The sequence below is a fragment of the Sciurus vulgaris genome, assembly GCF_902686455.1.
Source record: "Sciurus vulgaris genome assembly, chromosome: 2".
In the NCBI taxonomy this organism is placed as follows: domain Eukaryota; kingdom Metazoa; phylum Chordata; class Mammalia; order Rodentia; family Sciuridae; genus Sciurus; species Sciurus vulgaris.
In genome coordinates this window covers 100459454-100474135 of record NC_136462.1, presented here as the reverse complement: position 1 = coordinate 100474135, position 14682 = coordinate 100459454, and the positions used below count along the sequence as shown (strand labels likewise).

The window sequence follows — 14682 nt, the reverse complement described above, 5'->3', positions numbered from 1 at the left end:
TCCTGCATTGTCTCACATGTGAGCTTTTGGGGGACACCACACATCCAAACAATGACACCCTCTATCATAATTTGATATGCTAGAGGACATTCATTATTTGAAATCACAGTTAACTATGCTTCAGGGACAGTTAAGATGTACGGCTACTCATCCTTCCGCACAGATGGCCTTCAGCATTGCTGTCACAGCTCTTCCCCTCTCCTCGGTGATATGCTGATGGGTGAGAATTGTCAGAGGTAACTTTCAAGTGTGTTGGAACTGAAATCACATACTCTCATTTTGGAGAAGTTGCTTGCACTCTTGAAATCTAAGTTTCTGCAGATTTTACATAAAGATAATACCCAGGCTTAAGACCAACAGAATACAAGAAGCAAACATGTACAAGAGCTTTCTGAAGGGTCCTCTACTATTTGAATGTTAAACGTGCATGTGGCCATTATCTGATTGTGTGATGGTTTTGTAAGGGCATATTTATGTCAAAACCCATTAAATTGTACATCTTAAATATATGCAGTTTAGCCAGGCACGGTCAAGCACGTCTGTAATCCCAGCGGCTTGGGAGACTGAGAAAGAAGGATTGTGAGTTCAAACCAGCCTCAGCAACAGTGAGGCACTAAGCAACTCAGTGAGACCCTGTCTCTAAATAAAATACCAAATAGGGATGGAGATGTGGCTCAGTGGTTAAGCGCCCCTGAGTTCAATTCCAGGTACCCCCCCAAAATGCAGTTTATTGTATGTTCAATACACCTCAATAACATTGTATAAAAATGTCAGTTGCAGGAACAAAAAAACATTTTAGAGTTAGGCCTAAATTCTTGCCCTACTGTCAGCTATGGGCTCTTGAGAGTCATTTGCTCTTCTGAACCTCAGCTTCTACATCTGCAATGTAGAATTCTAAGGAACAAATGGAAAGCGTGTGAAGTGTGAAACTTATTGAGTATGAATTTCCCTTCTTGTTTCTGATAACCACGTATACCTTACTTTTTTGTCTCAGGAAGTGCAGAAGAATTTAATTACACAAGAATGGGAGGAAATACTGTCATCGAGGGTGTGAATGACCAAGCTGACATGGTAGAGACTCGAAAGACCTTCACGTTACTGGGTCAGTAAAAATATTCTACCCCAGACTGTGGTCATTTCCCAAAAATAAAAGAAAAAGAAAGACAAAGAAAGGAGAGAAGAGAAAAGGCAGGCATCCCAGCATCTCTGTGTTCTGAGGACTCCTAGTAAACTCTAATCTCTGATGAGCCACTCAGATTGTATTTGCAGACTAAGTGGCCAAGGCCGTGCTTCTCCCTTGGAAGAGCCAAGAATTCCCTCGCTTTGCCCTGGTGCTTGCTGGCTTGCTGCTGGAGGTGTGGGCTGTATGCCCTGTGGGTGCTCCTAAGTTCTCTGAGCCACTATGGAGAAGAGTGGTTAAGCAAAATTCTGGTTCAGTTCAGAAGTGAGTCATTGACCAGAGGATCTTGGACTCCAGAGGATCTTGATAAGGAGGCGAATGAGATGACAAACACATCCATGGAGCCTACCACATGTGGGGCCCCATCCAAAGCACTTTATTGCCTGTATTAATTCATTCTAACTTCACCGCCACCCCATGAAGTGGGTGCTGATATTTTTTCCCATTTTACAATAGGGAAACTAAGGCCTACAGATGGGTATTGATTTATCCAAAATCACATGGTTAAGGTAGAACAGAACTGGTTTTTGCTTTCTGAGGTTTTAAAATATCTCACTTTTTAAGAAATATTTTTAAAGTTGTCTGTGGATTTTTATTATATTTACTTATTTATATGTGGTGCTGAGAATCAAACCCAATTCCTCACGCACACAAGGAAAGTGCTGTACCACTAAGCTACAACCCCAGCCCTAAAATATCTCATTTTTATATCAAATCCCAAATATCTCACTTGGCTGCAAACCCTGGGGGAGCAAAGGTGCCTCACAGTTAGCCAGGAGGTCTCAGTCTTCCTCTGCTTTCATTGTCCCACACGGAGTTCATGTTCAGAAGGATATAAATAGTCATTTGCAATCTCATTTTATATTTGTCTCAACATCTACCTGTAAGTGCCAAAGCTTCTGGTGAGTGTGAGAGCATAAACCATGTTTCATCTTAATGAAATCTCAGACCACCCTTGGTTTCCGTTGCTGTGGCCTGATTAGCTGTATTTGATTGTAAAAGTCAAAGAATTTGAGATTAAAATCTATCAAAGTAATGGGCAAGAGGAGCACAGTGGGATAATTGAGAGTGAAAGCCAGACGTTTCCTAAGTAAAATCATCATCAGATTTTGCTCCCTTAAAACTGCTTCAAAAAAAAAAAAATGCTTCAAGAAGGGTGATTTATACATTTCTTAATAAGATTAACACTCTTGGTACTGATTAACATTTTCTGAAAATAGTTATTGTCATAATTTTGATTTTTGTGTAACATACTCCATTGAAAGGGAGCATGGCTAATGAGGAAGGATGGGTAGCCTAGCTCTGGCCAAGCGCAGGGGACCTTGGTCCCTATGCCTGCCCTGCCTGTGCCCCCGCTCCCCTTTATCCTCCTGGTACTCCCTCCCATCTCCATAACATCCTCCTCCTCACAACACAACAAGAGAAAGGAAATAGAGTGTAGGCTTTGAATTGACATCCTAGTTGGCATGACTCAGAGGTTGCCTGCTCTGAGACTCAGTTTCTCAGTTTCTGCCCTATAGAATGGCAATATCCCTGACCTTTCATGACAGTTGGCAAGGAAATGTGCATAAGAGCCCTAGCCCAGGCCAGCACGCAGCAGGTGCTTGGTCAATACTGCTGCCTGCCTTCTCTCTCTTTCTCTCTCTTTACCGGCTACTGTACCACCCCACACCATTCTTTGTGTTAAACCATCTCCTCTTCTCATGAAACTTACGACTATTGGATATCAGCAGTATTTCCTGTTGTAGCACACAAATTAGATCATCTCCACAAATTTCCATGCCACCGGGGCTGAGACTAGGATGAGGCTAGAAAGGCACTCACTTTTGGAGTCAGAAAATGCAGGGGTGGCCCTGGCACTTACCCTGCTCTGCCCCTGTCCCAGCCCTGCACACAGGCCTAGAGTAGTAGACACAACTCCCAGAGCTTTGTGGAGAGGTAGAGGACAACAACCCACCCACTCCCAAGGTAGCAGATGGGTGGAAAGGTAGGGGACCTCCGCCAGGGGCGGGGTGGCTGAAGAACTCTAGGACCAGGACAGAACCTGCTCATTCTCAACACCAGTTATTTAAAGATGATAGTCAGTGATTTCCGTGGCCTCTCACTGCCTTGCATTGGCAGGTAGACTAAATTTAGTATTTCTTTATTTGTTATCACACATTCTCTCCGGTGTTTTTATGCAAACATAAGATCAGCATGCAGCCTGGCAGGTGTCAGTCATTACTTTGGAGCATCAGTTTCCCCATCTGTACAGTGAAATAATGAAAATACCTAGTTATTCCAATTGTCTATTGCTGTTTTCCATATTTCAGTGGCTTCAAGTGACCGCTTCTTAGTACATCTTTTGCTTCTGGGTTCACTGGGCTCGGAAGGGCGCATCTTACTTGGGGACTCTCACATGATGGCACCAGGAGCTGGATCCTCCGAATCTTCCTCTCTTGGGGGCTGGGTGTGCATCTCTCTCTCCAGTGGCCTTATCCCTGGACTTCTTACAGCATGCTGGCCTCAGGGCGGGCAGACTTGGTATGTTGTGACTAGCTTCCTCCAGAACTGTTTGCAAGAGGTTCAGGTGGGCTCTGCAAGGATGCCTGTGAACCAGCCTCAGAAGTCATAGAGCACCACAGTTGCCAGGTTCTCTTTAGAAGGTCAGAAGCAAGCCGGAGGGCCAGCTCAGACTCAGGACTCACAGGGAGGGGACCACATGGCATGGGAACACTGAGGGTGCTGCACTAGGAGCCTTCTGGTGGAAAGGAGCCACCACAGCAGTGGGTAGGGACTTTACAAGGAGTAAGAGCCAACGTCTAAAGTGGCCTAGGAGCTGTGCCCTGCTGTGTCAGTGTGAGAAGTCTGGACACTTTCATGAAAGCAATCACTAAAGAAAAGTCCTAAACCAGGGTCAGCATTCTGGCATGTTTGGAAAATCTAGTTTCATTAAAACAACCATCTCGTTTGTTTATGTATTATTTATGGCTGTTTTTCGGTAGAGTTGAGTAACAATGACATAGACCTTAGGGTCTGCAGAACCTCATAAGGAAACCTTTGCTAACCTCATCCTAAATGGTGGCATGGGCATTGATGCTGAGTGCTTTAGGGTTTTCTTGTAATACATAAAAAAAAATCTGTGGACTTCATGAAGCCTGCTAAGCTTCATTGCAGTGTGTCTTGTCTAAACTTGGAAGTCCCCCAAAGACCCCATGCCAGCCAAAGGAGAAGTCTGAGCAGGCGTCAGAGGTCCACTGACTGTGTAGGATGGGACCTACACAGGATAACCTCATAGTTACCCTGAGATTGCCATCATCACATCACATAACCCCACAATCAGTGCTCTTGTGCTGTGTTGATTGCATGATCTCTAGACCTATGTCATCCAACCCAGAAGCCACCAGCCACAAGTGACTATTTACATTCAATTTTAATCGGTGTGAAATAAAATGTGAAATTCAGTTCCTCAGTTGTACTACGCATGTTTCAAGTGCCCACAGTCACATGTGACTAACTGCTACCTTATTATACAACACAGATATGGGATGTCTCTGTCACCAAGGAAACACCTGTTGAACAGCACATCTAACAATGCAAATCCCTTAGTTGTACTGCTGGTCCCACTGACTTGCCCTTTTGATTGTGTCTTGGTATTATCTTAAGATAGAGATCATCTCAAGGGCAGACTGCCTAATTTGAATCATATAGAGAGGCTTATAACATGCTTGGGCACATCGTCTTGTTTAAAATTTGCTTTCCCGGAGTGGTGGCACATGCCTATAATCCCAGCAGCTCAGGAGGCTGAAGAAGGAGGATCACAAGTTCAAAGCCAGCCTCAGCAACTTAGTGAGGCCCTAAGCAACTTAGCGAGACCCTGTCTCAATACCAAAATTGAAAAGGACTGGGGATGTGGTTGGGGTTCAATCCCTGGTTCCCCCCCCCCAAAAAAAGTGCTTGGTAACTTAGTGGTTGTTGGTTGATTCATCTCTTGGTGGTGTTTGTTGTAGAGAAATGGGCAACTTGGCAGGAGGCCTTCTGATTCAATCAATACTCAAATCCCCTCCAAACCATGCCCAGTGAATGAGCTCTGGACTCTGCTCAGAGTTCTTTACCTTGCTTGTCCGGGGTCCTTGGACCCTCAGGGTGAAGGTAAGATGGCTTGATGAACTCTGCAGGTCTTGTCACGAACTGCTGTGAGCACTGGTGCCAAACCGCTTATGTAATAAACACCGGTGTGACCTCAGGTGAGTTTCCTCAGCTTTCTATGCCTTCATTTGCTCCTCTATAACACGGGAATGATTCCAGTACTTCCCATCGTTGTCCTGAGCATCAGATGAAAGGATGTGCGGAAAGTACTGAGGACAGGGCCTGGCGGGGGTTCCGCTCGCTTCCTTCTGGTCCTGCTCGGAGGAACCTTTGCTGGCTGAGAAGCTGCCCCCTGAGACAGCAGAAAGTGGAGTGTCTGGTAAAAAGCATGTTTCCTCTGCTCTTTCTTCCTCATTTGATCCAGCCACTGATCCTTGCCATGACCTCTGATCTCTGACAGAAAGAACAGCCTGGAAACGGTCAGATCTAGTCTGGACCTCAGGCTCAAGGTCCACCACCAGGCTGCTGCCCCTCATAGTCTAATCCAGGCCAGTGTTGCTTTTGTGTGACTTTGACTTCACATGTCACTTTGGAGTTGTTTTGCCACTTTTTTTCTTTCTAGAAGGCATGGAGTAGTGAAGGGACTTCATTATGGATCACAGAGAGCTGGCAGGAGTGCCAGAATGAAGATTCCCAGCCTCTGCGTGTTTAGTTGCTTTGCTTTGCCTCTTACTTACCTGTTATGTATTGCATTGATGACCTGGGAGACATGTCTGTCCTTCCTGGTGTGGTGGTGTGGTGGGCGGGGGAGGATTAGTGAACTCTAAATGGGAAGGCAGCAAACGCCTGCACTCGGTTTAAGCTGGAGTCTTCCAGATATTTTTGGTCTGGAATCTTTTGAGATTTCAGCTTTATTTAGTCTTGGAAGTAGAGAAGACTCATTAGATTTTGAAGTTATGTAAGCATGTTACCTACCTGCTAATAAAATATTCCAGGCTTCCTCAAGTGAGAAGTGTGGGTGAGAGTAGCTCTTCTCTGGGCTCAGAGCCTGCTCCATTTTGCTTGGAGGGAGTCGGGGGAGGCATTGGCCTCCACCCCAGTGTGGTCTCGGGAGTGAGCCCTGGTGTCTGTCCCAGCTCCTGGACTCAGCACACTGTCACTTACACCCACTGGAGGGATCCTGACCCAGCTCACCCAGCAAAGCCCAGCTCACAGCTGGCAGCTTCTTTCTTGTGATTTTCAGAGCTAAACACAAAGTCCTGCCAGCAGCTGGTTTAGTTTCTTTGCAGCTCCAGGAGGTGTGCTGGTCCTCTCATGGGGACTGGATGTGTTATGTATTCGTGACTTATATTCCACCTGCATCCATCAGGGCCCCAGGGGAAACATGTAGTAAACAAAATAGGATTGAAGAGGGTTGGTCTGTTTATGAAGGAACCAACACAAAGAAGTAGGTGGGGTCTAGACAGGACCCAAGGGCAGTGGAGAACCTGGGACAGCAGCAGAGCTGTTTTCTACTCTCTCCTCTTCAGGCCCGGGAGTGTTCTGGGAGCCCGAAAAGAGATTTAGGTAAAGTTGGTACGAGTTCAGGAGTGGGGACATCTGGCCACAGAGCCAGTCAAAGGCAAGTTCCCCCAGGGCCCTCCTCTCTGATCCGCTAGGGCACCCCACTAATCAAACCCAGCCAGGGGCCAGAGGTCATGAGAGTCCATTGCCTTGGTCTATAGAAATCAGTCTCCTGAGAGCAGAGGATCCAGAGGGACAAAGGGGATCCCTCCAGCACCCCACCTCAAAGAGAATTCCAGGGACTCCTGAGCAGAAGGAGAAAAGAAAAACTTTCTAAGTAAAGAAAGCACACGGGTTGGGGTCGTGGCTCAGTGGTGCAGCACTTGCCTAGCATGTTGTGAGGCACTGGGTTCGATTCTCAGCACCACGTATAAATAAATAAATGAGTAAAATAAAGGTATTGTGTCCATCTACAACTTGAAAAAAAAAAAAAAAAGGCACACAATAAATAAGAGCTTATCCTTACGTGAAACCCTTCTATGGAACAATGGCTACTTGGATGTTTGTTTTTGCACTGCTCCCTGGCAGCCACAGCAGAGGGGAAGGCACAGTGGGCTGCATGTTCGCCTTGTGCCTACAGAAGGAGGGTTGACTGGAAAGAACAGTGACCTGGCTTGTCCCCAGGCCCACTTCATGCTCCCTGTCCCAGCTTTTGGCACTGATAGGTACCAGAGGGTTTTGAAAGGGTCCAGGTGCTTCTCTTACTAGGAAGGAAAAAAAAAGGCAGCATTCCTAATTTGGGAAAATGCTTTCTTTCAGGTTTGAAGGAGGATTTTCAGATGGATGTTTTTAAGATCCTGGCAGCCATCCTGCATCTGGGCAACGTTCAGATCACAGCAGTGGGCAACGAGAGATCCTTAGTTAGCGTGAGTGCTGTTTGTCCTTCCTGGGTTGGAGGGTTGTGGGAAGCCGGGCTCACAGCTGAGCTGCCTTTGCATTAGCATCATGCACGGTTGGACCAGCTGGGTAGACTGGTTTAGCAGGAAGGAGGAAGCAAGGGTTTCCTGGGGTTGGCTTCAAAGAATAAAGCTTCCTCCCCTTGTGATGGGGGCAGGGGTTCTGTTTTTTTGTTTTTGTTTTTGTTTTTGTTTCCTTTAATTCAACAGATATTTTTGAAGCACCTACTCTGTTCCAGAGGCTCTGGAGAACAGCATTGAACCAAATAAGAATCCTGTCATGGAACTTGTGATCTGGGGAGGGAGGGCAGAAGGCATAATAAACAAATACAGGTTCCAGGGTTGGTTATGTCCATCATGAAGGAAAATAAAGCAGGTTTGGGGTGGAGGGGAGCCATGCCTATTGTGTAGGGCAGTCAGGGAGAGCCTTTTTGATAAAGTGGTTGTGGGCAGAGGCCCAAAGGAGATGATGATGCAGACCCTGCCTGTATATGGGAGAACTTTGGAAGTAGAAGAAGCGGCAAGTGCCAAGACCCTCTGAAAGGAGATGGTGTCTGAGAAACAGAAGCAAGTCAGCATATCCAGAGAGCAGGGAGTGGGAGGCAGGGTGGCAGATGAGACCGGGAAAGGGGAGTGTGTGTTGCAGACCATGAAGGATCTCAAGGGCACTGCACAGCTTTGGACAAAAGGCTACGTCCTAACACCTGCTCCAATCCACATCACAGGGCCAGCTTCCTCTCTGAGAACATATTCCCATGTAAATTCTGCAATAGTTTTCTCTATTGAATGGACACAAGATAAAGATTAGCACAGGTCTGTTCTGCAACAAATTTTATGAGCAGAGATGCTGGGTAGGGGGCGTGTTTGGTTAGTCTCATCAATGTCCATATGAAGAAGAAAACGAAATGAACAACATGTAGAAAAAATACATTTCCATGAAGTACAAAATCACCTCACCTTTAAGGCTTTGTATTACTATGTCTGCATCAACTCTGGCTGCCATAATCATACACTGGGTGACTGAACCACCAAAGTTTGCTTTCTCCCAGTTCTGGAGGCTGGAAGTCTGAGATCAGGGCACCAGCAGAACTGGGTTCTGGTGAGCATGCTCTGCCTGGCTTGCAGATGGCTGCCTTTGCCTTGCATCCTCACTTGGTGGAAAGAGCAGGCTGCTGTCTCTTCTTAAAAGGGTGATAACCCCATCATGGGGACCCTACCCTCATGACCTCAGCTAACTCTAATTACTTCCCAATGGCCCCATCTCCAAATATCATCTCATCGGTGGATAGCTTGCGTGTATGAATTTTAGAGGGTACACAAACAGTCCATAACCATGTCTTTATTTGCATCCCCAAAATAACTGATGGGAACGGTCAATAATTTTGTGCAACCTGTGATTTCTCAACTCTCTGGCATCTGCAGTTTAGGGAGAAAGAGTCAGGCAGGATAGAGCATGCATTCTGGCTCAGTGCTTTGAGCTGTTGCCTATGGCCAGGAAGTAATTCTTCTCCTCCAACTCTTTCCCCTCTATCCCCTCAAGGTCCAGACCTCACATGGTGGTTGATTCTCAAATGACTGTAAAGGTGGGAGAGGTGACACCAGCCCGTGTGAGAATATAATGTACTTGAGGAGGCAGCTCCCCCTGTTTCCTTGCTGATTTATCTCAGAGAAGCTGAGCTTCTGCCCCTTTTCTTCTCAAACTCTCATAGACTAAATATGTGATTTCCCCCAAAATATCATCATGTTAAGCTCTATTTCATGAAGTTTATCATAAAGGTGGCATTTTGGAGGAGAAATTAAAATTGATAGACTACAAATTCTTTGGTAAGTATTCTAAGAATCTTTGTGGAATATTACCAGTATTAACCAGATGCAGCAGTGTACAACTATATTCCCAGCTACTCAGGAGGCTGAGTCAGGAGGATCCCAAGATTGAGGCCATCCTAGGTAACTCAGCAAGACCCTGTCTTAAAATAAAAATTAAAAGGGCTGAGATATAGCTTGATGGTAGAGGACTTGCCTAGCACACATGAAGCCCTTGGTTCAATATCCAGTACCAGAGAAAGAAAGAAGAGAGGTAAGGGGAGGGAGAGAGGAAGGAAGGAAGAAAGAAAATAAATTACCAGTCCCATAATTATTGGTCTAGCTTTGGTACACACATATAACTCATTTATATCAGGCACTTAGAATGTTGGACAAATTAAATTCACATGAAGCCATTTTTTAAAAACTGTGGCCTCTTTGCATTTCCTTCCTAGCAGAACCTATAGCTGATTTTTTTTACTTAGAAGGTTTGGTTCCTTCTTAGAAGGAAGGAAACCAATGACTCTGCCAGTCCCCTCCCCAGAGAGAAGGTCAAGCACACCAGTTATTGTAGTGTTGGTCAGAGGGCAGGTGGGTGGACAGCGAGAAGGTCTTCCTCCCCAGATACCGATGCTTTTAAGAAGTGATCGCACAGGTATGCTGCTGGGCTGAGCAGGAAGTTCCCCTGCTTGAGACCATCCATGGTGCTCAGTGGCACGGCATCACATCCCCATGCCAAGCGGCAAGAGCCCACAGTCCACACTGGCTGAAGACAAATGGGAGCTCCTCTCCCTCTCCCTGTCCGCTGGCCACTAGGTGGCTTTCATGCCCAGGCCTGGGAGAGGTGTAAGAGTCTCCTGGTAGATCCAGGATAAGTCCCCCACAAGAGCCTTCATATTGACAGAAGAGCTCACCCAGCCGAGGGAACCCCACCAGCTTCTGTCTGCCACGACACCTGGGCACTCCTGGGCCAGCCCACCTAGGTAAACCCCTGACCTCACCAGGTGGGCTAGTGAGTATACATCCTGACAGGTGGCCTGGTGTGGTGCAAAGGGAAGAGAGAGGACAGGTGGTTGTGTCCGTGAGCACAGGAGCAGGGGCCGTGGCTTCCACAGCCGCCATCACTATTGATATTCTTTGACCAGAATGAAGAGTACAGGTGGGCCCAGCATCACAGCGGTGGTGCCTGCTCAGGGATAAGTGCAGAATCTGTGTCACTAGGGCCCCTCCTGATTTGCTCCACTACCTTAGGCCTGGTCTCCCTCCTGCCAGTTCTTCTTTCACTCTTACACAGGCCCGGGTGGGGGCCAGAGGCAAGGCCCTGGGCTGATGGGGTGATGCTACTTTAGATATCTGGGCAGTCCTGACAAGGTTTTGCTTGCTTTTGAAGGCGGATGACAGTCACCTGAAGGTGTTCTGCGAGCTCCTGGGCCTGGAGAGAAGCAAAGTTGCTCAGTGGCTATGCAATCGCAAAATTGTCACAACCTCTGAGACAGTGGTGAAACCCATGACCAGGCCCCAGGCCATTAACGCCAGGGATGCGCTGGCCAAAAAGATCTATGCTCACCTGTTTGATTTCATTGTGGAGAGAATTAACCAAGCATTGCAGTTTTCAGGCAAGCAGCACACTTTTATTGGTGTTTTGGACATTTATGGGTAAGATTCTCTTCAGTGAGCCTTTTTTTTTTTTTTTCCCTCACTTAAATGTCAATGATCACTTCCTTCTGTTTCTAATTTTGTGTTTTGCATGGTTATGAAGATGGGGTTCTTTGTTTTCCATGTATAGACTAAGTACACTTTCTTGGGTCATGGTATCTTTTATTTAGAATGCATAAATAAGTGTTAAATTAATCCTGGCCAACATCAGGGGTTCACCGAACGCCAGTACCCATAGGTTTCCTTGTAGTTTCTCTCCAAGTCCTTAAACAACATGATGACTGTCCTCATTTTAGATTTGCAGCAATCAAAGCTTAGAAAGATTCCATACCTCGTTCACAGCTGTCCCACTGGCAGGAGAGTCCAGTGCTGTGAAGGCCACTTCTGTTTCCCCCAGAGACCCCTGAGGCATAGAGCCCTGCAGTACTTTCCTGGTTTGCAGAAGTGACAGCCACAGCTGGCCAACTCCTGGCCATGCTGTGGTGCCTGAGACTGATTCAAACCCAGGCTTTCTCACCTGCACCCACCTGAAGAAAACCTTTCCCAAGGCGGGATGATAAGCTCCACCCCTTCTCCCCAAGATCTATACCTGGTCTCACCCTGGATTTTATTCTTTTCCTTTTCTCTACCCGTCCTGCTTTTATGAATCTCAGATCCGGCTCCAGCTGAAGATGCCTACAAAGAGGCAGAGTGGAAGCTGGCATGGAGCAGGGCTTGAGGGGCTTGTCACCACCCAGGCTTCTGTTTGCCAGCAACTGGCCTCAGATGCCCAGCCCTTGTTCCTCCCCCAGGACCATCCCATCTTCTCAGGAGGAGAGGGGGAAAGTTGTCCCATGAAAAGCATCATAGAGTATTCCACCTAGACTGGAAGTCCCCACACCCTGGTGACAATCAGCTCAATTGCCCCTCCCCACGTAAAGGGAGAGCTGTGCCTGGACATCATGCCCCTGCTGCTGCCCACAGTGGACATGGGGAGAGCCTTGCCCTTGAGCTTTCACCCAGATAGAGTCAGCTCTTCCCTCAGCTGTCTGAGGAGAGACAATGCCACAAGGGAGTTACTGTTTAATTTAGACTCTAATACATATGGCTCCCAATTAATAGTATATGTCAACAGTTATAAAATACTAATACATTACTGGGAGGGTCTAGTGAATTATTTACCTTACCTTGTTCAAAGAAAGGATTTGAGCAGTCAATAAAAATTTAAGTAAACTTTTAAAAAGTCATAGTCTGGTTAAAAATAGTCTCTTTCATTATCATGGGAATTTATGACTAATGTTATTTCCTTTTCTGTGTTTTGAAACTGACTTTGAAAATAAAGGCCCATGCCTATAATCCCAGTGACTCAGGAGACTGAGTCAGGAGGATAGCAAATTTGAGGCCAGTCTCAGCAACTTAGTGAGACTCTTGTCTTAAAATAAAAAGTGAAAAGGGGTGGGAGTGTGGCTCAGTGGTACAGTGCTCCAGGGTTCGTTCAATCAATCAATCAATCAATAACAACCCTTAAGAATATATTATTTCAGGCTGGGAAGATAGCTCAGTCGGTAGAGTACTTGCCTTGCAAGCACAAGGCCCTGGGTTCGATCCCCAACACCACAAAAAAAAAAAATATATATATATATATTATTTCTTATTTTCATCCAATAAACAAACATTTGCCAGTTACTATATTGGGCCATAATTGGGGAACAGAATAGACGCATGATCCAGGCCCTCTGGGGCCTTAGTTTTAGTGGGTAGGCAGACAGGTAAGTAGAAACAGGGGTGATGGCTTGAAGGAGTCAGGTGTGAGTGTGTTGGAGGTGACCAGGGATGGGGATGGGAAGGAATAGTGAGTGAGGAGAATGACCAGCAGGCCAGACCCAGGTCCACCTGGCCTGTGGACCACTGAAATAAATCTGTTTTTTTAGCTAAGTGAACAAACCTGAGAGATTATTTGTGAATTCACAAGAACTTTTCACATGAAAATTTACAATTTTAATTTAAAATTAAATTCCTCTTCAGAAATTATAAAAGTCACATGCGTGCTGCTACCCGTGAATTCATGGTAACCCTCCAAAACGCAAGCACACCCTCCAAGGGGCAGAGCTGCAGCCTGGAGTGAATCTTTCCCTCTTTCTCCAACATGCTTATATGAAGACTAGCCCTCACCTGTGCAGACCCTGCAACTTCCGAGAGGTCAGCTTGACCTGGAAATAAGGAAGCCTTGGAGGACGAGGAAACTCCTTATTCTTTGAAAATGAGTAAAGCCAAGTTGCGAGCTTTGAGGTTTAAGATTCAAGTGAAACAAAGGCTGTGACTTGGTCCATGGTGTGTTTATACTGGTTGGTTGGAAAGAACTGGGTCAGGGGATCAGAGCTACAGAGTTAGCTCCGTCATCCCCAGCTGTGTGTCCCTGAGAGAATCACAGCACCTCTCCAAATCTCAGTTCCTGTGTCTGTGAGACGGACCTCTCACAGGGTTGCTGTGAAGATCAAATGGAAAATTATGAAGGATCTTCAAGACCATACGCGCTGTTCAAGTGCAGAGTGCTGTTCTCGTCAATACGCCTCTGGCATTTTAAATCACAAATTTAGGTCTTTGCATGAGTTTTGTTTCCAACTTCAGTTCAGAGTTCATGAAAATAATCATTGACATTTGACATTCTGCTTTGTTCTGAAAAGTCTTGCCCTTGGTCTGGCTGTGGACCTTGGAGCATGATGAGGCCCATTTGATTTTCCCCCAATCTCTCCTCCATGTCCACATCAGCCTCCAGACTTCTGGACCACCGAGGATGAGGTGGAATAGGGCTGCAGGTCGGTGTGCATCCTGCTGCCCTGAGTCCTCCTGAAGTTCTCTAGAGGACAGTTCAGGCCCTTAACCCTCCAGAGAATTCTAAACTGAGCCAAAATGGATCAGTCAAGTGAGACTCCAGGGGACACATGGTTGGAGCTGGCAGAAACCTCTCAGGATTAGAGTGATTAAGAAAAAAGCCTTTGAAGGCACCAGGAACTGGGGACAAATCGCCTTTCTGGCAGTACTTGCTGGTCCTCACCAGAGTCACGTTCTCTTCCGACCCTCGAGTATGGTGGGGTCACCGAGTCCTCCACATGGGGTGGAGTTGAGGTGAAAGGAGGTGATGTGTGTGCATGCTGACACCTAAAAGCCTCAGCCAGCTCCTCCCAGCAGGGTGCTCCTCTGGCCAGATGACAGATTTGGGGCTTGTGACTTGTTTGGCCTGCACCATGTTTTACAGAGGGAATGATTCACCGAAAAGTCCAGATTTCTGCCCTTTCTTGAGAATCAGGTGATCTAATTTCCCAGCCTACATTCATCCATGGCTGCAGTTGGCAGGAACCAAGTAACAGCTGCCCCTAGGACAATCCCATTTGCCACAGCCCCTCAGGATTCGCTATTGTGTGATATCCAGCCTGTTTCCCATTTGTGCCTCCTGCCTGGCTGCTCCAGGCTCTTGAGTTTGCAACTCCAGGGCAACTACAGAGACAGCTATGAAAAGCCTGAAAGAGGAGGCAGGAC

The 14682-nt window shown here is 46.6% G+C and overlaps 1 protein-coding gene across 1 annotated transcript in view; it reads left to right on the top strand.

Annotated features, from left to right (window-relative positions):
- The window catches only part of MYO5C (myosin VC), a 100081-nt gene that overhangs the window by 25848 nt on the left and 59551 nt on the right, over positions 1-14682 (top strand). The window contains exons 8-10 of the mRNA XM_079129877.1: positions 995-1102; positions 7571-7677; positions 10901-11166. Coding sequence (XP_078986003.1) covers positions 995-1102; positions 7571-7677; positions 10901-11166 — 481 coding nt within the window. The remainder of the gene's footprint in view (positions 1-994; positions 1103-7570; positions 7678-10900; positions 11167-14682) is intronic.